This window comes from Lampris incognitus, chromosome 15, assembly GCF_029633865.1.
Source record: "Lampris incognitus isolate fLamInc1 chromosome 15, fLamInc1.hap2, whole genome shotgun sequence".
Taxonomy (NCBI): Eukaryota; Metazoa; Chordata; class Actinopteri; order Lampriformes; family Lampridae; genus Lampris; species Lampris incognitus.
In genome coordinates this window covers 22,692,242-22,717,371 of record NC_079225.1, presented here as the reverse complement: position 1 = coordinate 22,717,371, position 25,130 = coordinate 22,692,242, and the positions used below count along the sequence as shown (strand labels likewise).

General features: G+C 41.0%; 2 protein-coding genes across 3 annotated transcripts in view; one reads left to right on the top strand and one right to left on the bottom strand.

Moving 5' to 3' along the window:
* The first annotated feature begins 6,624 nt into the window (after positions 1 to 6,624).
* Positions 6,625 to 15,456, top strand: LOC130125218 (trans-L-3-hydroxyproline dehydratase). Its single transcript, XM_056294719.1, has 6 exons — positions 6,625 to 6,636; positions 7,878 to 8,374; positions 8,582 to 8,751; positions 10,047 to 10,169; positions 11,326 to 11,463; positions 14,519 to 15,456. Exons 2-6 carry the CDS (start codon positions 7,897 to 7,899, stop codon positions 14,642 to 14,644), a joined length of 1,035 nt encoding a protein of 344 aa, XP_056150694.1. The 5' UTR covers positions 6,625 to 6,636; positions 7,878 to 7,896; the 3' UTR covers positions 14,645 to 15,456.
* A 2,118-nt stretch (positions 15,457 to 17,574) lies between these two features.
* LOC130124989 (disheveled-associated activator of morphogenesis 1-like) overlaps positions 17,575 to 25,130 on the bottom strand; it is a 69,883-nt gene continuing 62,327 nt past the window's right edge. For both annotated transcript variants that reach the window (XM_056294387.1, XM_056294388.1), the window contains 7 exons: positions 23,719 to 23,807; positions 23,280 to 23,448; positions 21,944 to 22,051; positions 21,771 to 21,831; positions 21,491 to 21,622; positions 18,665 to 18,835; positions 17,575 to 18,380 (listed from right to left, as the gene is read on the bottom strand). In XM_056294387.1, the coding sequence (XP_056150362.1) occupies positions 18,168 to 18,380; positions 18,665 to 18,835; positions 21,491 to 21,622; positions 21,771 to 21,831; positions 21,944 to 22,051; positions 23,280 to 23,448; positions 23,719 to 23,807 (943 nt within the window). In that variant the 3' untranslated portion in view covers positions 17,575 to 18,167. The remainder of the gene's footprint in view (positions 18,381 to 18,664; positions 18,836 to 21,490; positions 21,623 to 21,770; positions 21,832 to 21,943; positions 22,052 to 23,279; positions 23,449 to 23,718; positions 23,808 to 25,130) is intronic.

Below are 25,130 nucleotides of genomic sequence, written 5' to 3'. Positions count from 1 at the left end.
CTGGATTCTGGCCTGCCAAAGAAATGCTTGCATTATGCAAATGACTGCATGCAGAAATACTTTAGTCAAGTTACCTCAGCACTGCAACAGCCCAGGGATTTTTTTTTAAATAGTTTTTCATTTAAGAGGTTTGTGTGTCAATTCAAGCCTTCACCTTTTGGGACTGGTCAAATGGTCTTACAGAAAGCAGAAGCAGTTGAGAATGTGGACAAGTTTGTTTTGTTTTTTTGGCGATGGTGGAGAGTACCCAACTCTTGCATTCTTACACTGACGTCTTCATTCTCTCTATCCTTATTCAATACACATCTCACCTAATCTCATTTTGCTAGGCTAGTTAGAGACAGAGGTCCAACATAGCACTGCTCACTAAAATTAAGCTGAAAATAGCAACCCCCTAAGAATAATAAACTGTTATTCGCAGTTTAAACTGACAGATGATTGAATGTGTGCCTTACCTTTATAAAAGAGTCCCTCCTTCAAAAATGGGTATTTACTTTAAATGTTGCATTGAAAGAGCAACTGATAGAGTGTGTGAGCAGGAGGACATTCCATTATACAAGTTTATACTGATTTGTAATAATCAAACATCATATAATTACAAGTTGAGAATTGCAAAACATTATAGTTTAGCTGACATTAATGCAGAACAAGTTTCTTAAACTGAAACTGTAACCTGCATATCTTTTATTAAAGAGTAAGTAAGGCATTGGGCTTGGGTCTGTCTTCACCTATTCATGTTTAAAATAAGGATTAAAAAAAAGGGGTGTCGTTGAAGAGGACAGCGATGGTTGTGTGGGTTAAACTGAAGGTGGCAGTGCTGGATAATGCTGGGGTGTCACCTTTCTACTCACTTCATATCATTTTTTTATTATTATGCAAAACACAAGGTTACAAGTATGCACAATACAGTGGAGCATGTAAAATATATACAAAACAATCACTGAACCATGAATAACACACAAAGGACAACAGAGATAAGTAAAGAAACAAAGAACACCGATGGGCTGACACACATAAGGCCTCAAATCGAATAAGTACAGACATTCAGTTTTCACAGCTTTCCTATTAGAAGAATGTTCAATTAAGCTCTTTTTCCACATTCTTTGATACACACAAATTTTCTTCATAAATTTGCATTTGTGGATATGAAATTTAGCTAGTATAGTAATTAGATTTACTGTAGCAGTAGTCCGAAATTGTTCTTAGATTATCAGTAACAGATCCATCTATATTCAGCTGTTGTATAGTATTGTGTCTTGAGTGATATTTCTCCAGTCTGAAAAAATAGGAGGACATCTGCTCCTCCAACCACCTCCTCCTGGATCTTACAAAAGCGCCTTCAGCCTTAAGATTATAAATGTCAACTAATTTATTTTGCAGATCGGCTAGTTCAGTTTTTTGTTCATTTGAAAGACTATCAGAAGGCTTTTGAGAAGGACAACTATCCCAACAGCAACATTTTCTTCTTCAGCCTTTCTAGATCTACCAAGACAGCTTCCATAACTCCTCGTATAGTTACCAATTTCAGACTTAAGAAGTTCCCAGTTGCTGCCGTGAGACTTTTCCAGTTGAGCCTTGTTCCAGTAGGGAAAAATAAGGTTCCCAATTTCAATCTTTACTGCCTCATGTTGTAATAATGAGCTATTCATTTTCCAATATATGCGTTATGTGGTACTGTCAGATGTAGAGTTGAATATTAACAGAAACAGCCTTATGATCAGTATGAGGAGTTAATAAAATATTGACTGAAATATTATTTTTATCAACAGATTTCTGTTCCAACCATAAATCTATACACGATTGTCTAGAACATCTTTATTATTCCAGGTAAAGGAGCTGTCCTCTGGACATTTATCCCTCCAAACATCTGCCAGACAGAACCTTTCCCCGAGAAATTCTAAAATTGACCTTTGAGAAGTGGGTTGTCCAGCAGGCCATGTATCAATAGGATTATTTAAAATAATGTTAAAATCCCCTCCAAGCAATACCAATGCATTTGGAAGTGATTGTTGTCAGGTTTAGAATAGATGTTGACAATTATTGAGATTAACATTATTATAAATGGCAATAAGGCACACATAATGACAAGACGTGTCACAATCACAATGTAGAATATCACCATTAAAATTATTTTTCAAAATGGCAACCCCAGCAGAGTGCTCAGCTCCATGTGAAAGCAATATGTCATTTCCCCACTGTGATCACCAGAATTTCCCATCTTCCATAGTGGAATGAGGTTCTTGCAAAAAAACAAAACAAATTCAGTTCTAAGCTGTTTAGTAAAAAAAGAAATAAGGCCTTCTTTTTTATATTTTGTCTTAACCCCCAGGTATTAATTAATACTATATAAACAGAAATAAAGTGAAAGCGCAACAGTAAGAAAAAAATGTTAATAAACTAGGTAGAAAAAAACTTTTGGCAAGGGACTAGCAATTTAAACAAAACAAGCAGCACAACATTAAATTCTATTTCCAATGAACAGGGAAAACAGCCCGTACTTTAATAAACTTGTAACATATGGATAACCCACAAGACTAGCATGGTTCAGCTAACCCAAGTAATTCATCGAGATCAGGTAATGAGGTCGTGTATTGGTAAACTGCAGCTAAACCAGCTAGCTACCTCAATGGATAGAAAACAGTCAGTATCGGGTCTTGACACCCTGATTTATATCTCCGCTAGGTAAAATAATCTCACCCTCTCCCTTAATAAATACACATCTGCCGCCATAGTAGGCCATCTTGCTGGGGTCCTGAGCTTGTTCCTTCTCTCCACGTCCCCTCTGAAGAAGTCCTCTTTGAATTGCAACCGGTGGTCTCGTAGATACGATGGGTTCTTCACTGCTCTCCACAGCGCATCCCTGTGTATCCTCAAAGTAAACCGAGGGATGATGGGTCTGGGTTTGTTGCCGGCCGGGCGCTTCTCACCAAGGCGGTGGACAGCATCGATAACCTCCGTGAATTTACCCCACTCCTTGGGCAGAACAACTTGGCAGAACTTGGTTATATCTAGGCGCACATTTTCTTTTTTCTTTCGATGTTTCAGGCACGCCATAACACTTCAAGTTTCACCGTCTGATGTAGGTCTCCAACTCATCCACTCTCCGTTGGGCAAGTTTTTAAGGGCTCTTATCAACACGTCTGTCGAGACCCTCTCCTTCATATTCTTGAGATCAGCACAGACTACCTCTATCCTCTTTTCCAAGTGATTTTTTTTTAAAGAATTTTGGCCTACCAACTTCTCAGTCGCATCTGACCTCGCACTGATGAGTTGCATTTATAGCTGAACTGATAAGCCTTGTGCAGAAGTTGGTGTTTCCTTAGTCATTTTCGTCTTAGCAGCAGGTGGTTTGCTCGGAGTTACCCGCAGAGGAGAAAACTCCACCTGCCATGATAGCCAGGGTCAGAGTCATTAGGAGCCTCCATCTAACCGTGACAACCACCGACCAAAGTGTCGAGGTGGTTAGCATCGCTACCATTGCTTCCCCCTATTATCCGAACCTCGCTTTCAATCCGTCATTTTGGTTCCCAGAAGAGTCACATAAACATACAAATGTAACCTTAATTTAAAGTATGTTCGCCAATTACGTTAAAAACACCCTATCACTGATTATAAAAAGTTTGGTGTATCCAGCTTGGACAAACACAAGTGCTCAAGCAGCCGTCTTGGCCCTTTTTTTACAACTCACTTCACATCTTACTTCACATCTTACTTATCTTAGGTCGAAGACGTTGAAGCCCACCTGCATTATCATTGGTCTTGGCATCTTTGATCACTTCACGTCTTACTTATCTTAGGTCTAAGACGCTGAAGTCCACGTGCATTATCCTTGGTCTTGGCCTCCATATTGATTTGGCAATTTGGAGGGGGGCTATCATAATGTGTGTTTTCCTCCGGCAGTAAGTAAAAAGCACTCAAAACGGCCGTGCAATGCGTCTCATTTTTTGCCAAAATTATCTTCAAACCAACATGATTTCAGGTCAAAGAATTGTAAAGAAAATAAGTTTATTACCCATTTAAAGGCGCTATGTGTAAGTACATGAATCCTGACCTCTATCATTCAGCAAAGTGAATAACAAGTCTAAAAAAGCAAGGCAAATTCAAATAAAAAGCTAACATACACAGCACGTTTGGCAACGAGCAATTTCATGCAAACTCAATCGATATTGTATAATGTACCGAGGACAGAGGGAACCAGCTAAATCTTTTCAAAGCCAAGGCGTCAATCAACAACAACAAAACAACTCAGCCGGCCCAGCTGCTGTGTTTCTGAATGCAGACATCTGAGGAGTATGGCCAGGGGGTGGGGTGGGGTGTGAGCCATTCAGCGACCCTTGCCAATGTATACTTCAGAAAAGCTGAAATGTTATATTTAGCACCTGTTACTGCTATGAAATTCAGAATTGTGTTGAGTTTTATTTCACTATGCATGTGAGACAGGGATGTAAACTAGAAGTACCATGAAAGAAATTTAATACTAGAAACGACATTTAGTTTCTTCGTTTAATCATCTGAATATTTGCTTGCGAGACATATACGTTTTTCTTAAACAAGACGAGGGTATTTTACTATAAGAATATTTTAATGCTTTAGAATAACCTAAAAAATGTTAAACTCAGGACTGAGTCATATCGACACACCTTTCCTCCATCATATTATTGTATTATTATTATTATTATTATTATTATTATTATTATTATTATGTTTTTCCTTTTGCTCAGGTACATTTTTCAACCCTGATTTTTTTTAAAATTTGTGTCTTTTTGAAACCTTGACCCACAAACAGGTATTGCTCAGGTAAAATTTGTACTGCACTTGAACAAAAAGAAATGTGAACAATCTTGAAGGCTGGTGAGGGTCCCTGATGATGATTTGTCCCAATTCTTTGTGTTGCTGTGATTCATCCTTGGTGTTTGTATGAACTGTAAGGATGTAAGATTGAGATTGTTAGCCATCTTCAACTCTTTTATAATGGAGGGCCGTGACTTTGCATGATTTTAGACAATGTATGAACAATTGAATAAATAATTAAGAAAATGCCTGCCCGAAACCAGGTGCTTTGTCTCCTTTTTTCCTGCAGACAAGTACTTCAGCACATGTTGCCATCTTTGATGTCTCTATCGATTATTGTGTCTATCATTCATTTGAAGAATACATGTATATGTTATTCTTGGAGATTCCGTGGTTCAGTCAGTATTTCTGAGCAGCTCACCCACAACTAGCTTCCAGAGAACTGCGATTTTAATTAGTGACCATGGGTTCAAAGTTTTACCTGCTCTACAAATACTGTTTTGTTGTTAGTTTTACCTTTCCATCCTAATTGTCCCCTTGTTTGTCTTTTGTAATCACCTTTAATATTTGCATACCTGGCATCCAGTCAAGGTTTTCAGTATCTAAACTCAGACAGCATAAGGCATGGTACTATTATTGTTGTTATTGTTATTGTTGTTTTTGTTGTTGTTGTTATATGTTGGTACTTTATTGGTGATTTGGATAGATAGATAGATAGATAGATAGATAGATAGATAGATAGATAGATAGATAGATAGATAGATAGATAGATAGATAGATAGATACTTTTGTCTTTTGAGGAAATGTGTTGCTAGCCTAAATAGATAGATATATATTTTAACTGCACACCTCTACTACTACTACTACTACTACTTTCGGCTGCTCCCGTTAGGGGTCGCCACAGCGGATCATCCGTTTCCATTTCTTCCTGTCTTCTGCGTCTTCCTCTGTCACACCAGCCACCTGCATGTCTTCCCTCACCACATCCATAAACCTCCTCTTTGGCCTTCCTCTTCTCCTCTTCCCTGGCAGCTCCATATTCAGCATCCTTCTCCCAATATACTCAGCATCTCTTCTCCACACATGTCCAAGCCATCTCAATCTTGCCTCTCTTGCTTTGTCTCCAAACCGTCCGACCTGAGCGGTCCCTCTAATATACTCGTTCCTAATCCTGTCCTTCTTCGTTACTCCCAGTGAAAATCTTAGCATCTTCATCTCTGCCACCTCCAGCTCCGCCTCCTGTCTTTTCGTCAGTGCCACTGTCTCCAAACCATATAACATAGCTGGTCTCACAACCCTCTTGTAAACTTTCCCTTTAACTCTTGCTGGTACCCTTCTGTCGCAAATCACTCCTGACACACTTCTCCACCCACTCCAACCTGCCTGCACTCTCTTTTTCACCTCTCTACTGCACTCCCCGTTACTTTGGACAGTTGACCCCAAGTATTTAAACTCAAATGCCTTTGTCACCTCCACTCCTTGCATCCTGACCATACCACTGTCCTCTCTCTCATTCACGCATAGGTATTCTGTCTTGCTCCTACTGACTTTCATTCCTCTTCTCTCCAGTGCATACCTCCTGGATTTTAACTGCACACCACTTTACATTATTCTAACGTGTATTTTCAATAAATAATAATAATACATGAATGATCTTTTCAGTCGCTCCATTATTGGGCCTGTATCCAAAAATGTGCGTCTCATTACGTAGGCTGCTGGCCTCGCCAGTTTTTTTTCCCCCATCCAATCAGCGTGTCTCAATATGTTACTTCCGGGAAGGGCCTTTCGCTATTGGCTCAAACGGGGCTTCTCTGGGAACTAGTGCACATGGACTTCTCGGTTAAGGTAAACACTTCTCTAAAGTCAAATGTCCTCGTCTAAAAGATCTCTGGCGGTTCAGTGATAATAATTTGGGCAATTTTATATTCAAAAGTCAGCGTAAATGCTTGTTACGGTCAACAGTCTATTTGCTGGATTATGTTTCTGTGGTCTTATGCCGAACAGCGGCGATACCATCTGACGTGTGATTAATGTCAAAATGCCGTCGTTTCACTTTATTTCAACCCACCCGTCCGTCCGTCCGTCCATCGGTGCCGCTTATCCTGCTCTCAGGGTCATGGGGATGCTGGAGCAAATACATGTTTGTTTGTTTTTTACAAGCTAGTCTTGTAATAAGGATATTATTTATATTGTGCGTTTCAAACTATAACGTCTAATCATGATAGAACTAACTTGTGTCAATTGTATCGAGTTGTGTCGAGTAGACGGAATAATAATAATAATAATACTAATAATAATTAAAAAAAACATTCCCTGAACTTGAGTTGCTGTAAAGGGCAATGCTTGAATTAATACCTAGAAAAATCATCTTCATTCTGTTTTCTTTAATTGAATAATAGTGTTTGGTATTGCATTTAAAATAGTGTTAAAAATACAATAAATTGGAAATTACCAGCCTATGACATTTTAGACAGTGGTGGAATGGTTATAAATTTGAATCTCCTTGCCTAACTACAAATATTTATTGCCCCTCTGAAGATAAACGTTGACCCCTGCAGCCCAGTGATGCCCTATGGAATCATTTTCTTCATCATTTAAAACATTCAAGAGAAAAAAAATGGTGAGGTTTGGAGAGGAATTACTTGCCACTGGCGAAACTTCCTCCACTTGCATACTTGCTTCAGTTTTTCCACCCCAACACGTTTATACCCAGCTGTTCGCGCTCATAACTTCAACACTTCACATAAACAATAACGTAATGTAAAGGCAGCTAATGCTGTCACCGGAATGAGTTGAGATGTGGCCACTCAAGCTTTTTGTATGACGTTATCTCTTATTTGAAATTCTACTGTATAAAATGTAAAGAAAACATGACAGGAACGTATGAAGCTCATACTATTCAGACACCACAATACTCAAAGTAGACTACTTAACCTCGCAACCCTGGCAGAAAAGTCACAAAATATGTGACCAAAAATACCCCAAATTATGTAAAAAAAAAATAATTCTATTTTGTGCACCATGTATATAGAAATAACGAAAATGTTTGTTTGTTTTTTTTTTTTAAATCATTTGACTTACAACAGTGCCCTATATTGTATCAAGATGGAAATACAGCTACCACCACATGAAGGAGAGGAGCTGTCTGTGGTGGATATGCACACAGGAGGAGAGCCCCTACGCATTATCCTCGGTGGATACCCAGAGGTACATGGGAACACCGTGCTGGCCAAGCGTCGCTATGTCAGAGAGCATCTTGACCACCTGAGAAAGGTGCTGATGTATGAACCACGGGGTCACTATGACATGTATGGCGCACTGATTGTGGACAGCGAGCTAGCTGAGGCTGATTTGGGGGTGCTCTTCATGCACAACGAGGGGTACAGCACTATGTGTGGACATGCGGTCATCGCGCTGGGGCGCTTTGCCGTTGACTACAAACTCATTAAAGAGCCACAGTCGCCAGAGACCCCAGTGAACATACATTGCCCTTGTGGTTTGGTCAAGGCTTTTGTTGAATACTCCAACGGTAAAACAGGAGGAGTGAGATTTCGCAGTGTACCAGCATTTGCATTTGCTACAGGTAGGGTGCCCCCCCCATTTACTAGTAAAAAACTTACTTTCAATCACATCCTTTATTACCAGCATAGGACATATAGTAAAAGTTATACCCAACAAAACACACCTTTCAGCTTTTTTTGTAAATTGAAGTTCCTGTTTACACAGCATTGCCAGAGTGCCGTCAGGTTATGAAACTGATCCGCACAACTAACAATGTTATTTTCTTCAGATGTGGCCATCAATGTGGAAGGGCTTGGTGACGTTTTGGTTGACATTAGCTACGGAGGAGCTTTCTACGCCTTTGTGAGCGCCCAGAGATTTGGCCTGGATGTGACCAAGTCCAGGACTCGGGATCTAGTGGATGCAGCAACAGCAGTGACCAATGCTGTGAAATCTCAAGTAGGAAATTCAAATACCTGTAAATTAACACGGTAGTCTCGATGCATTCAGCACTGTCAGCATCTTCAAATGAGTCATTGAACCCGCCCTTAAGGAGCGGAGAACCTCTGAATTGAGTCATTTATATATTCCTTTCATATACACCAAAACAAAATACCTTGGGCAAAAAGTACCCCCTGAAAATGAAATCAGACTATGACACAATGAAATGCAAAAGACCACTTCTGTGCTTATTTGACAACATCAATAGGAACATATCAAAAGTATGTCGATCTTCAGTGGTCATGACACCAGAAACTGATGCACTTCTTTTATTTAACAGTTAGGTGAGCAAATGTTTTCATTTACTGTTACTTTGGCTCATCTGACATTTGGGGGTCTGGCTGCAACACAGTTTAAGAAGTTGTGTTTGGACATTGACTCATATAAACAGTGCAAGGTCTTATTTAAAATTTCATTTAGCAGATGTACATCTGAGAGTTAATACAACACAAGCAAGGATCTAGTCAGGAGGTGACAATTCAAGTAAGTGCCAAAAAACCAGGTTCAAGTCTGATAGGTGTCAACAGGCAGTGCACAAAGGCAATGCATAGGGTGCTTGGAAGCGAATTTTTTATTTTTTTAATAATACCGTCAGGTGTGGAGGTGTTCAAGAAAGAGCTGGGTCTTTAGCTTCTTCTTAAAGATGGAGAAGGACTCAGCAGATCAAATGGAGATGGTAACTCGTTCCACCACCGGGGAACTACAGAAAAGGTCTTAGTCCTGGAAGTACACAACTGAGAATTCAGACTGTGCCATCAACCCTTCGGAGCAAAGATGATGAGATGGACCATTAAGGTCTCACTCAAACAAATACATTTGGGGCGTCTGGGTAGCATAGCGGTCTACCAACCGTGGTCTACCAACATGGGGATCACCGATTCGAATCCTCATGTTACCTCTGGCTGGATGTGGGTATGTATCCTGGTTGTTGCACTAGCGACCAGGACTCTGGTCAGTCGGGGCGCCTGTTCGGAGGGGGAGGGGAAACTGGGGAGGATAGCGTGATCCTCCCATGTGCTGCGTCCCCCTAGCGATACTCCTCACTGTCAGGTGAGATGTATCGGAGGAGGCATATGGTAGTCTGCAGCCCTCCTCGGACTGGCAGAGGGGGTGGAACAGCAACTGGGATGGCTCGGAAGAGTGGGGTAATTGGCTGGATACAATTGACAATTGGGGATAAAAAGGGGGAAAAAATTCCAAAAAAAGAAAGAAATACTTTGACGTTTGCATTGTTATTCAATATCCTTGCATAGGTGAAACTTCACCACCCGACCAGTGATGACCTGGCTTTCCTCTATGGTACCATCCTCACAGACGGAAAAGACGCTTATTCCTCTGATCCCACTGCTAATATCTGTGTGTTTGCCGAAGCCCAGGTACGTAACTATCTTTTACTATGTTGTCAGTTTGCACTTAAAAAGAGCTTATTCTAGATTTAAACAAGAACTACAAACAATCCACTTGTCAACCACACATGATAAGAAATCTATGATTTAATTTTTATGTTAACCCGTTAATCATATTCTCTGTCTCTGTGGTAGCAATAGCCATCTTGCACGGGACACTTTTTGAAATTATGCCTTATTATTCATGGTTAAAAACAGTGGTATTCAACATGTCTGTGAATGTTCTCATTCATCCAGGTCATGGTTATCCAAAGGAATTGAATCGCATGCAACTGGACTTGGTATATATCCGTGAAGACGTTTCGCCTCTCATCCAAGAGGCTTCATCAGTTTGTGCCTTTCTGACTAGATCAAGCTAGCTGACTAGCTTGGTCTAGTCACGAACTGATGAGGCCTCTTGGATGAGAGGCGAAACGTCTTCACGGATATATACCAAGTCCAGGTGCACTTGATTCAATTCCTTTGGATGAGTGGTATTCAACCATTCGCTGAATAAACCTGACCATATCCATCAGTTATGAATATAGTATAAAGGAAATTTTCAATCCAAGAATTTCAGAAAATATCACAGTGGAAAAACTGCTATAAAATAGGCCTTGTTCCGTTTTATGAAAAACTGCATGAGTCATTGAACCCTGATGAAAATTGAGTCCATTAAAACAGTGACAAACAGCTGACCCAAGGCTATTTCATTAATTACTAGCTCGGATTTTAGGATGATTTAACAACCCTCAAGTCAGCTGGATTTGTTTAAAACTTCATTTTGAAAATATTCAGCTACCCTTCAGTTCCAAATCATTTCACTTTCTCACGGTTCAATTAATTAATAGAATACGTGCATGTTTTTGATTACCAGTTGTACCCAACTGTGTGGACTATCAGGTTTTAAAACTGGAATTGAAAGGATCTCCTTTAGCAATAGACATGAGTTTCAGACTTCGAGGAATATTTTTGTAGCTGTTTTAAAGGTAAAAATGTAGACCACACCACACGGTCTCTGGTAAGTTGGCATCACTTTACGTTTGCACTGAAATGTAAAGTTTCAAACCGAAGCCAGAAAAGGGAAAATAATATCAATACATGATGTGACCATTTAAATAATGTGTTATATTTCACCCTGACACAGGTGGACAGAAGCCCGACAGGCTCTGGTGTTACAGCTCGTGTGGCTCTTCAATATCATAAAGGTCTGATTGGCCTTAACCAAACCAGGACCTTTCAGAGCGGGGCTACTGGGTCCCAGTTCACAGGAAAAGCTATTGAGGTAACAGTGTACTCACATACACTCTCACAATCGACATTTAAGTGCACTTAGCTGCCTTGAGAAAACGCACAAAGGTTCACCAGATTAGATGCAGTTATCAGGGCAGGGTGTGTGTGCTGATTAAAAACACTGCAGTTGAAAGGTTTCAGGTTGACTGCCATGGTTAGCATATCATTAACCAAAGGTCATGAGTAGTCTGAGGTAGTCTTCTCTTTGCCTCTTCAATCACGATTTTCAACATTATCTCTCTCTCTCTGATAGATAGATGGATGGATAGATGGATAGATAGATAGATGGGATAACACTCCATTAGCAGCCATAATACCACAAAGTATTGTGTGTTATCAGCCTGTGATGTCACTGGTGGGCAATGCATAAACATGAAAACTACACTTACTGATTTGCCGAAACTTTAGGTGAGCTACATTGAAGTAAAACTATAATTGTATGAGTAAATGTGAATAAAAATGCCACATACATCTGTTGTAGTGAATGCCACCATATGCCGTATAAAGACAGTGATTCACAGATTGTTTGCCAGTGACATCACTCACAGACACTTTTCTGCACAATTTCAGCAGCATTTCAGAGACACACAGTAGACTGTGGCTGCTAAAGGAGTGATATCCCTACAACATACAGATGGGAAACAAATGAAAGGAAAAAGCTGAATGCTTGACCCCTACAGTGAATACGTCTGGGGGCTCTGTTATATTGGGAGGGGGGGGGCATTTTCCTGGCATGGTTTGGGTCCACTTGTCCCCTTAGAGGGAGGGGTTACTGCAAATGAACACAGTTATTCTGAGTGATCGCCTTTATCCTATGATGAAACATCTCTATACTGATGGGAGTGGTCTCTTCCAGCATTACAATGCCCCCATCCACAGGGCATGAGGTGTCACTGGATGATTTGATGAAGATGAAAATTATGTAAATCATATGCTATGGCCAGATCTCAACCCAATGAACACCTATGGGAGATTTTGGACCAAAGTGTTAGACAGAGCTCTCCACCACACAACCATCAAAACACCAAACTAGAGGAGAGCAATCAGTAGAGTGCAGATCTCCACCAGGTGTATGTGTGTTTGAACTTGGTGACAAACCCTTTTATGGTCTACTGGGAAAAGGGAAATATACACACACACACAGACATAAAAACCAGTGATTTTCCTGCCATTATAAGACTTTTGCGCAGTGTCCAAGTCAATTGAATAGGAAATATGGAGAGAAAAAAGGTTGTTATTATGCAGCAATCAAGCTAAAAAAATCTACGTAATAAAAACGTTTTGCCTGTCAGTCAGTGGATGTGCAGCCTCCTTGGCGGACGCTTGCACAAAAGTGACCAAGTCTGACATGAAATGACAGATCCGGCTATCATCATTTCAAAGCCCTTATTAAAAGACTTCAAATATGGTTAACCATCATGGCTTTCATGATGTAAAATGAATGAAGGCAAATGGCTGCTCTGCTGATTGACTTTCATTCATAAGACAATGGTAAGAAAACATAGCTCAGACATGGAAAATGACATTTTAACATTGCAGACCATGGCACTTCCGCATGGCGGCGAGGTGAATAAGGTGAATTACTTTTGGTTCATCCAGTGTTCCTCCAGTTCTCCTGTGCTGAGATCAGCAGTGAAGGATTTGCTGGCTTGCAAAATATGATCGACTTGTCCTTTATTTTCAAGACTCATACCCGAATATATAATGTTTTGGTTTTGACACTGTCACTGCTTGATGTGAGTCACACATGCACATGGTTGATTTAGATCAGGCAGCGACAGAGCGCAGCGTTGGTCGAGTGAGCTAGCGAGTCAATGAAGAGAGGGAGGGGTGATAGTGAGAACAAACGTTTTTCGAAGGTTTTGAATCACTGCAATTATGAGAGGTCCTTCATCATACAGTCAAAACTGCACAAAGAATATTTAAGCTGATGAGTTCAGTAGTTTGTGAGATTAACCGCGGGTGGACACACACACACACACACACACACACACACACACACACACACACACACACACACACACACACACACACACACACACACACACACGCACGACCAAATGCATAATCACCTCCAGGCTACTGCCTGGGGGAGATAATGAGGGAGTATTTTTTAGAAGAAAGGTGCTCCATCCCTCCAGTAGAGTTCAGAGACTTGTAGAATCTATGGCAAGGAGCATTGATGTGGCTTTAGACACTCCAGTCATTATCTCTGAACAGAAACAGCTACCATACAGCTGGACTGCCACGTCATCTTAACATTGACCTGATCCTACACCATGCAAAGGGGATTGGGTCTGTGAACTTTCTGAAAATTTTTATGGATCAACATCTGTACAGACATCACATCACATTAGTGCTGTTCATCTCACAGCCACAAAATGTGTCATCATCCTCAGCAATTCGCTCTGGAGACTCACAGGCCTTGACTAAATTTGGTGCATCGTCCCGGACACGCTCCAAAAAATGTTACGCTCCGGAAAGCCCCGGGGAAACATTTCCAAGATGTAATTCAAACACAGAGTCGACATTGTGAGTGCTAACTAGAATTTGGTTGGATATTGGTCCCACTCTCAACAACAGAGACCTGTTTGCTGCTGCGGTGTATCGACTGCCTTACTCTGTTCTTTTACTCCCTGGTATCCTTAGTGCACGACCAGAGACTGAGGAGTGTGTCAACCCCTTTTGTCTGCAGCCATGGAAAATGTAGTGTACGTTTGCAGAGAAAAATATGGCATAAAGCTGGAATCATTTTGAATTTCTTTAATGTATCGCCCCATTTTAGTGCCTAGCATACAGTTCAACATCAAGAACTGGGCTTCAGCCCCTGGTGGATTGGGGCCATGCAGCAATGCAGACTTGGTATACTTCTTCAAAAGACATCAAATGAAGACGGATGACCGTTGGTTTAAATGTGATTTTTAAAGAGCAACATTTCTTTTGAGAGTATCGGTAATGAGGATCTTTGTTTTTGTAACATCTACTGTGCTTTAATGAATCTTGCGTTCACAGAGGAACTGTCCTTTCTCCGTTTCCCCTCTGTTTAGGAGACCATGTGTGAAGACTTCAAGGCTGTGACTGTGGAGGTTGCTGGCAGAGCTTTCTATACCGGTGTGTCACACTTTGTCCAGGAGGGTGATGACAAGCTCACCAATGGCTTTCTTCTCAAATGAGCAGTAACTACAGGTTTTGTTCCCTCCAAAAATGTACTTACTTATACGATGTGATACTTTGGACACGAGGGAGAAGAGGTTTTTTTTTTTTTTTTTTGTGTCCCAACCTGCCTGCCAAGAGGAAGACTTTTCAGTGATTTGAGACTTAAGGCTTCCAAATTGTCTGTAATTAAAGCCAGAAGCCCTTCAGATATTTCTCTAATGAAACAATTTGGTCCATGCTGAGATAAATCAAAGGGATTCATTGTACCAAGAGTCAAGGTCCTTTTGGTTTAATCTTTCACTTGCCTTCATTAAGTTCAGACCAATTTTTTTTAATCTATTATTTTAAATGAAGTGCGGGTATGTACAGCTCTGTAAAACAAAACGTCTTCAACAATGCAGCGAGGACATTTAATTTCAGCGATATATCAAGTCTAGGCTACATAATGTACCATTGTTGACATATGACTTAAGATGATATTTCTCAGCGAACTAAACACATTACATATTTTTTGTGTGACTAATCAGCCTAAAGTAAATTCAGATGTCAGAAGATCAAAGGTTGCTTTATGGGTTGGTCCAACTGGCATCCTCAGCTAAGTGTGAATCGCTCAGATTTTCTTAAAATGAGTAACGAGGGCTTCCTAAAGGGAATGGGCTAAGCTTGTTTAAACCCAGGACCGGCCCGACGCTTAAGCAAACTAAGCGCCACCAAAGGGGCCCCCAAGAGCGCTTGAAATGTCCAACAAGAACGTAATATATATAAATATATATATTTTGGTGATATGTCAGTGGTAATCATACAAAAGAATAAACGCATTGTCTGCTGGTTTATTTTGTTACTTTTCAGTACACCACATTCAGTATCCCACTTAGTACTGTATCACCTTGAACATTAAAGTGCAAATTAACACTAGACCACTCTTGTGAGTTTGCTACTTTTCGAGATTAAAAACATGCCAGGCTGACATTGGTAGGATGCAAGTAACACAGCCACAACAAATAAAATTGATAATGGGTGTGTTAGATTTACAGTAGGTGTGCGAATGATCAAGCATTGTCAATAGTATTGGTGGCACAGTGGTGGTGGGGGGCCCCCAAATCAAATTCTGCTTAGGGCCCTATTAAAGGCTTGGGCTGGTGCTATCTAAAACCCCATTGGAGATGTGCAATTCAAACACTGATATTGCTGCCGAGGTTTAGTCTTGAGGGCGTGTGTTTTGTGCATAACTTACCTGATCTGAAAACGTGTCCATCTTAAGTGATAATGTCTGACTCCTGTCTTGATAAACTGTAATTCTTCTCTTGGTTATTATGGGGTATCGTGGGCAACAGCAAATGACCACTAGATGGAGCTAAGAGCCAAGTTGCCACCATAGTCTCCTCATAGTTAATCCCTTAATGCCCAATGCTGCATTTTTGATAAATCATCTTTAGCCCTCTGGTGAATAGTCAGTGTGTTGTCAATAATGATTGAAAAAATATTAATTAGGGTGTCAAATTAATGCAGTTATTTGTAAATGCCAGAGGGCTGTGAAAAACTTGATGGGCACCCTCAATTGACAGATATTCTTGTCTAATTAAGAATATGTTTTTCTAAATTTCATTGCATGTCAAGGCATGAGAGGTGAGAGGCACCCTACAAAAATGTGAAACTGAAGCCTTCCTTTGTTGCCGAGTTGTAATCTTGCAAACTGATCTTTGCACCAAGTGCTGTAGCATGGCAGGATAAACACAGCTGCTGCTGAAAACATTAACGATGGGCACATTTGACTGAGGTGTAGCAATGAGCAAGCACTGACAAAACTATTGACTATTAGCAATGTTTGCGTGTTGCCACACCTAAATCAAATGGACTCATCACTATTAGCTGCAGCTGTGTTTATTCTGCTACGCTACATTGCTCGGTCCAAAGATCAGCCAGGCACATACAGATGGTTTTTCACCTTTAGACAGTAGCAAACTCACATTGGTATAGGGTTTAGTTGCTCTTTAAAAGGAAGAAAAAAATCTTGGCACCAACTGGGATGATAAACAGGAAAAGCATATTATCTAATGTAGGACCACAATAGAAAATAATAAATAAAACACAATGACAAAGTGTTAAGCGGTTGTCTATGATTCTATTTCTTAAACACACACAAACCTTTCTCCCATTTATTAACCTCAGGTTGTCGTACAACGGAAGGCAGTATTTAAATTATAAAAAGTCCAATGGCGGTATCTCACACTGAATGGAATTACACGGGGGGGGTCAGATAAAAATCAGACTATGTAATCCAGATCTGATGGTCTTTCCTTGTGGAGAACATCAGATGTGGATCACACTGGGGTTAAGATCGAGGGGGTCTTGTTGTCAGTGTAAATCCAGCCAATGTACAGGTAACATAGTTCAACTTTCCAATAAAACTTAAAAGGAGGGAACTCCCGTGAAATGGGAAGAGCGTGTATATTGCATTGACTGGTAATGGTGTTACTGACATTTAGCATAGTAATTTACGAGTCTATGTGTGCATGTGTAATAAACACCTTATATAGAGATATATGTATAATCTGACACGAGTGTCTACACTTGTCGAGAAATTGTAGATTAGGCCCAGGCCTCAAGAGTACCCACTCAATAATTAATATCAATAGAGTTAAGGCCAGCTCTTAACAGAAAAAAGTCCATAAAACATACAGGGATCTGATACATAAATGCTGCATGTCAATAACGCTGAATATAAAAAAAAGGGACTCCTGCTAACCACTTGCAATTAAAACCACTCCTATCTAACCAATGCAATGCCTCAGTCCTGGATGGTTTTTATTGCAAGAGCAAGACAGTGTCCAATGGGACCTTTGGATTCAACCTTGCTCTTAGAAATATCTCTAGGATAAATCAGTTGGATGAAAGCCCCCCCTCCCTCCCCTCCACACACACATCTATGAAATTATCTTATACAAAATGGCCCCTTGAGGTTTTTTTTTTTTTTTTTTAATGGAATTATCTCTCCATCTGGATCGAGCATCAATCGTGGAGGGAGTCTTCTAGCTGCACATTTCATTCTGTGCGTGTGATTCCTCTGTAGAAAAAACAAAGCAGAATGGCTCCTATCATTGCAAAGAGACCTGAACGAAAACTCTGTCCAGCGTTCGCCCTACATGGATGTAGGTTGACACATATCCAAACGGAACAACATTCTGCTCTCGTGCAAGGATTTCACTGAAAAATTTGAGTCACCGGTCAAGCTCAAGCTAGATTCTCCACTTCTCGCAGCTGCAGTTATCCTATAGGTCATAAAATCTTTTGGCTTCTGCTCCATTAAACGTAAGAAAGTCAGGCGATGAAAGGTCCAAAATGCATTTTCAGAGGTTTTGCAGCTGTGGGACAACACCATGGTTTATGTAAGCTGAGGTGGATGTAGATGGAGCAGAGAGAGCATTAAGGAATGTGTGTATCAGTCTGACCCAGGAAGCCTCGAATCTGATCTGAGGAGTCTGATTATAGTGTTGAGCATTGCGCGAGTTGACGTGACGGGTTAAGGGATCTCGACCCCACTTAGAAGTTGAGCTTGGTGACTGGTCGTTCCCTGCCCGAGTCTGTGGCCTGGCTGTTGATGCGCTTGCGGTTGCGTTTCATTTTGGACAGGTCCTTGTCGAAGACCTCGCCGGACCGCAGCGCCGACACCAGGTCGTCAAATTCGCCGCCGTCGTCCTCGCCGTTGGCCTTGGCTTTCCGTGCCTTCCGCTCTTTCTCCCTCTGTTCTTTCAGCTGTGCAATAGAGTAAGATCATTTGTATTTACATAGTCAAGTATAAAGTCCAAAATGTGCAGATATGCATGCATTGTTTGTTACTTCTAATCAATTGGATATTTCAGAAATATTTGGGAATTTCAGTTCCTCAATGAATGAATTTGAGAGCTGGCATTGGTTATGTTAAGTATCTAAGAGGCCCTTTCTTCTTGACTGAGCGAAACAAAAACCAGAGTTGTTCACGAGATGCAAATGAGCCATTTTGTCATGTGACATGTGACTAATAGGAAAGAATTCAGTACCTGAGCCTCCATTCTGGCCCTGCGTTCCTCCTCTTCCTTTCGTTTCCGCATGTTTTCATTCTCCTGCTGCGCCTCGCTAAATGATTGGAGGAACTGGTCAAAGATGCCAAAGAACTCATCTGGCTGCATCTTGCTGGCATCCTCACCAAAGTGCTTTACCGTCCTCAGGAACTGTGGGACCACAGACAGGGGACAAACGGGAAGGGGGATACGGATTAGATTTACAAGGCTACACAGTAGGAACATGTTTTACTCCATCTTTCGACTACTTTACAGGAGTCTCATTAGGTCTTAGGTCTTTGAAATCAGAGTAGGTTACCAGTGGTCATGCTTTGAAGCCGCTGTAAACCTAGATTTGACCAGCTACCGATTACAGCTAGGGCGAGACTGGAGCCAGAGCCAAAATTAAGGCAATGTGTGCGTTCCTTATGGAGCACAGCAAATTAAAAAGGAGACGAACCAGATGTGAGATCAAGCTGAGAGCGTATACCTTCAAAGCTGTGTGTGTCAGCGACAACGGGGTGCGTGACACACAAATTTGATAAGGTTAAGCAAAAAACAAAAACAAAAAAAACAACTTTAATCTAGACTCCACAGGGAATCGGGTAAATTTTATGTCTTGTGCATGTGCAGTACACACATATCTTTGTATAAGTAAGATAATGATGGTGAACTTAACACTATATGCTTGTACTGGCTCAGCAATCATAACATTGGACAACTTTAGTTCTGCATTAAAAAAAAAAACTAGTTCTGCATGACAAAAATGCAAAATGATAATTTTGGTCTGCAGTGAATTTTACTTGGTATCTTTTAGTTATTTTACAAAAATTACACCACCGCCCCACACACACACACACACACACACACACACACACAAATTCAGAAAATGAAGTTTTTGCTTAAGACGTGAGTTGCTCACAATGCACTTCAGCATAATACAGAAACCCAACAAGATATCACACACACTACAAACTCCATTTGCAAAAAGCTTTTCAGAAAGTTCTGCAGCTTCTTAAATTGTCTGCAGCACGATACAATATCCTTCTTCAAAATTTCACAGTGAGACAAGCAACACAAATCTTGCCCAGAAACAAGTGGTTGCCAGGTGCTGGCTGGGTGAATACAGGCGGTCTACATCTCAGTGGAACGTGTACTAGCAATGCTCACACTGAGAGGTTGTAAGTCGACTACGACGCTTTAATTTTGAACTAAGTTAAACACCCATCCTCATACATTTTAAAATTGAAATAGTAAGACGGCTTAGGAGAAATGTGGGATAAAAAGTGCTGTTGGGATTCAGCTCTGTCCAGCAGTGCTGCGCGTGGTCAGATCAGATTAATCACTTCTGGACATTTGTCCAAACAATTACACCGCAGCTATAACAAGCAACCTCATTGCTTTTTTGAAGCTAGCATACATACATGACAAGTCTTAACAAATTAATACCTATCTCACTCCCAACCTTTTTTACTCCTTGTTCTACTTTCAAGCTCTCAAACTCCATAACAGCCCAGATGACTAATAAAGCAGCCAGTGGTGCTGGGGCAGGAAGCTGAAAGCACGCAGTGTGTTAGTACGGTTGTTAACCTTCCTAGCGGGTGCATGACGGGTCAAACATGCATGTAAAAACAGATGCAAGGGGGTGGGGTGGATGGGGTTCTTGCAAACATCACTACCCTTTAAAAAAACTAGAGGAGTGCACTCAGTAGAGTGCAGATCTCCACCAGGCGTATGAATCTCCAATTCTGCGGTGTTTGAACTTGGTGACAAACCCTTTTTTTGCCTGACATGAAATGACAGAGATCGGGCTATCATAATTTCAAAGCCCTTATTAAAAGCCTTCAAATGTGTTTAACTGTCACGGCTTTCATTATATAAAATGAATGAAGGGGAATGGCTGCTCTGCTGATTGACGTTCATTCAAAAAACAATGGTAAGAAAACATAGCTCAGTCGTGAGAAGTGTTTCACTGTAGCTACTGAGATGATTTCCAGCTGTGACTGTAATTAACGCTACTCTCTTGTATTTTTATAGCAGAGTTTTAACATTGGAGACTATAGCACCTCCACATGACAGCAAGGTGAATAAGGTGAATTGTTTTTGGTTCATCCGGGGTTCCTCCAGTTCTCCTGTGCTGAGATCAGTAGTGAATGATTTGCTGGCTTGCAAAGTACGATCGACTTCTCGCACTTTCAAGACTCATACCCGAATCCATAATGTTTTGGTTTTGACACTGTCGCTGCCCGATCTGACTGAACTGTAGATGTGAGTCATACATGTGCATGGTTGACTCAGATCGGGCAGCGACAGAGAGCAGCGTTGGTTGAGCGAGCTTGAGAGTGACTGAAGAGCAGGCGCGGCAACAGCAATAAAAAAAATGTTTTTTGAAGGTTTTGAATCACCGCAACTGTGAGAGGTTCTTCATCATATAGTCCTAACTGTGCACAAAAAAATGTAGGCTTATAGGTCCAGCAGTTTACAAGATTAGCTGCAGACAGACACACATGCCCAAATGCATAATCCCCTCCTGGCCACTACCTGGTGGAGATGATTAACTCTGCCGCCATCTCTCTCTCTGTCTCTCTCTTTCTCTCTCTCTCTCTCTCTCTCTCTCTCTCTCTCACACACACACACACACACACACACACACACACACACACAGTATCTAATTACCCCTAATTGTGAAATTTAAAAGCTAATTCACAATTCCACTCTTCTTCATCAAGGCTACTTGCCTAAAAGTGACCACAGGCTCTCCTGTATGCTTACACAGATGCATATAATTGGCGCTTTAAGTCTTCATGCAGAGACTGAGTGACTCACCAGTTCTTTGGCCTCAGTGAGCGAGTCCTCCACGTCAGAGAAGCTGAAGCTGGCCACAGTGATGAACTGGCTCACCACCGACACAAACTTGTCACCCACCTCCTGTGGTCGCTTCTTCTGAAATTCTAGTTCCTGAGAGCAAGAAGATGTAAAAAATTTTTAAAAAAAGTGTCGCGAGGAAGAGAAAAAGGGAAGGTAAACTGAAAGTGGAGCTTAGTGGCCAAAGACCTACTATGTACACTGTAAAACTAGATGAGCTTCTTGTTAAATTGATACTTACGCTCTCGACGCTTTTCAAGCCGCTACGCAGGTTACTGATGTCCTTCTCCAGTTCAGTCATGCTGCAATAAAAGACATGAAAAGGAAACTGAATGATGAATTGAAAACATATTTGAATTTTGGGGATGGGTAAAGTCAAACATTGGGAAGTAGAGTCTCCACAGTTTAACCTACTTGACTTTGGCAGCCTCTGGAACAGACTGTATATCGTCCTGGAACTTCACGACTTTGGGGTACTTCTTCTCCAATATGGTGATTAGGTAGTGCAGGAGTGTGATGTTCCTGCAAACACAGGGCAAAAAGAAAACTGGGTTGAATCATCCTTCATGTGTAAACATTCAAGGGCATCCAGGTAGCATAGCGGTCTATTCCGCTGCCTACCAACACAGGGATCACCGGTTTGAACCCCTGTGTTACCTCTGGCTTGGTCAGGCATCCCTACAGAAACAGTTGGCCCTAACTGTGTGAGGGAAGCTGGATGTGAGTATGTGTCCTGGTCGCTGTGCCACCGGTTTGAACCCCTGTGTTACCTCTGGCTTGGTCAGGCATCCCTACAGAAACAGTTGGCCCTAACTGTGTGAGGGAAGCTGGATGTGAGTATGTGTCCTGGTCGCTGTGCCACCGGTTTGAACCCCTGTGTTACCTCTGGCTTGGTCAGGCATCCCTACAGAAACAGTTGGCCCTAACTGTGTGAGGGAAGCTGGATGTGAGTATGTGTCCTGGTCACTGAACTAGCACCTCCTCTGTTCAGTCGGGGCGCCTGTTGGGGGGGACTGGGGGGAACAGTGTGATCCTCCCACGCGCTACGTCCCCCTGGTGAAACTTCTCACTGTCAGGTGAAAAGAAGGGGCTGGTGACTCCACATGTATCGGAGGAGGCATGTGGTAGTCTGCAGCCCTCCCCAGCTCAGCAGAGGGGGTGGAGCAGTGACCGGGATGGCTCAGAGAGTGAGGTGATTGGCCAGGTACAACTGGGGAGGGAAAAAAAAGGGGGGGGGATCTATAAAGAAAGAAAAAAACATTTAAAAAAAGGCAAAAATTCTAGAGGCTTTGTATTACTGTCTCGAGAATGCAGAGATGGACTGCAAAAAATTAAATCTTATCAAGTGAAAATATCTTGTATTTGGTACAATAAGTCCAATACTGAGTAGAATTATCTTGAATTATCTTATTCCGCTGGCAGATAATTTTGCTTATTTCAAGTTTTTTTCTTGATGTTGGTCAATTTAATCTTGTTTTAAGAAAATGTTAATCTTGTTTTCTTAAAACAAGATTAAATTGACCAAAATCAGGAAAAAAACTTGAAATAAGCAAAATCATCTGCCAGTGGAATAAGATAATTCAAGATAATTCTACTCAGTATTGGACTTATTGTACCAAATACAAGATATTTTCACTTGTTAAGATTTCATTTTTGCATTTCTGGATAAGGTTTCATTGTCATTGGTGCTTTTTTTTCTGTCCAAAAAGTCTGAAAGATTTTAAGTTGGTACCTGAAAACAGATCCTTACTTGTCAATGCTGGATTTGGTATCAGCGATCTTGTTGAGTGAGGACACCTTGAAGCCATATGCGTTGCCTCTCTGACCCTTGTTCATGTAGTTTCCAAAGGCTAGCACCACCTCCAACAGCTGCTTCAGGTTCTTACTGTGCAAGACCTCCTTAGAGGCTTTGGTCAGAGCTGAGAGATGAGAGGAAGTTAAACACCAGAGACTCAAACAAATATAGATTTTCTTTTTCAAAAAGGACTTTATTGTAAGACACTGTCCTTCTTGCGTAAAAGTGGCTCTTTCCTTTTCTTTCAAGTTTTGTTTGACATCCGTGCAGAAATTATACAATCCATGTGATATGTGGGACAATCAGTTTTTAGACATGAAGTCTATATAACACTGGGTAAATGCTGCTATGTTACAAAATGTACCTTAACAGCATGAACTTTTGTTCCCCTCACCTTCAACTTTGGGTTTGATCTCGGCTATCCTCTCTGCAAACTTTTTCTTGAAGTAAAGCGACTGGAGCCTCTGCTGGTAGTGGTTTATTCTGGATTAGAATCAGAAAGGGGCAGAACAAAGAGAGAAAGGGGGAAAAGATCAAAGATTAAATCAAATAAATTAGAAACAGTACAAATCATAAATTTAGAGAAAGATGACGAATAAGTACTCCTAGACATGGAGAAATAGATTAAATTTTTCTTTATTGAAAGACCAAATGGACATAAATCTCACATTAGGAATATACTTTACCCAAAAAACTGTCTTTTGGTTTGGTCCATGTACAGAGTTTATTGTTCAGCAGCATTTTGTTCATGATGACGCATACCTATTAGTGCTTTCTGTACGGATTGTGTCATTTGGGGGATTAACATTTTAGGGACCCCAAATTTCAAACAGCCTACTTTGGGGAAATGCAGTTAGACCAACTTTATCTTAATTTCACACATATGCTGTGGTCGTGTATTTGTTTGTCTCAAGTCAAATATGGTTTCTGTTATTTCCTGATGAGCAATGGGTATTAATGCATTAAGCAGAGCATGAGGTCTTCTCTCTGTTAGAGCGGAATGTTGGTAAGTTTGCTTCATTCTTTCCATTTTCCACAACTTTGTGCTACACATATTCAGGTATTATGATTCATCTTTCAGTGTTGGGATGCTGACTTCAAAACAACATTTTCTAAAGACAGCCATTGTTCCCTGCTATTTATAATCCCATGCGGTGAACTGATTTATCGGGTACATCAGGTGAGGGAAACAATGGCGATTGTTCCACGCAGGGCTGATATGTACTTTACTGCACCAACCTGTGGCTGTCATGTCAAAGTAATCAGGCCGGCACAGCCTCGGGTTTTAGTCTAAGTTCAACCGGTCAGCACAGCTAAATTGAGATTTGTTTGGCAATGAGAAACTACTCGTTTGCTCCTTTGCTCCACGTCTGACCTTTGGTGCATCCAAACAATGGGCCTCGTGCATTAACTTTAACTGTTCATGTGAGCAGATCCGTTCTTAAACGGTGCACAAGAATTATTTCAGAAATCTCAAATTCACCAATTTTCTCTTAATTTGGATTTGTTCAATTATAAGATCAAGAGGATAAGATTGGTGCAGACCTGCTGTACACGAATAACAGTATCTTTGTGACAGACTAGTTTTAAAATGGGAAAACATTAAAAATACACTTGGGCCAGAACATGTGTAAACTGACCTTGATGGTGCAAAAAAAAAAGAAAAGCTATTGGCAGAACAGATGAGTAAAACCCAACAAGATCAGTTCTAATGGCAGCACATCAATTTCTGTCCTGAAGTTTTTCATTTTCTTAGATCCCTTTTCTGATGGCATGTCATAATATAAACCCATCAGCTGATCAGCT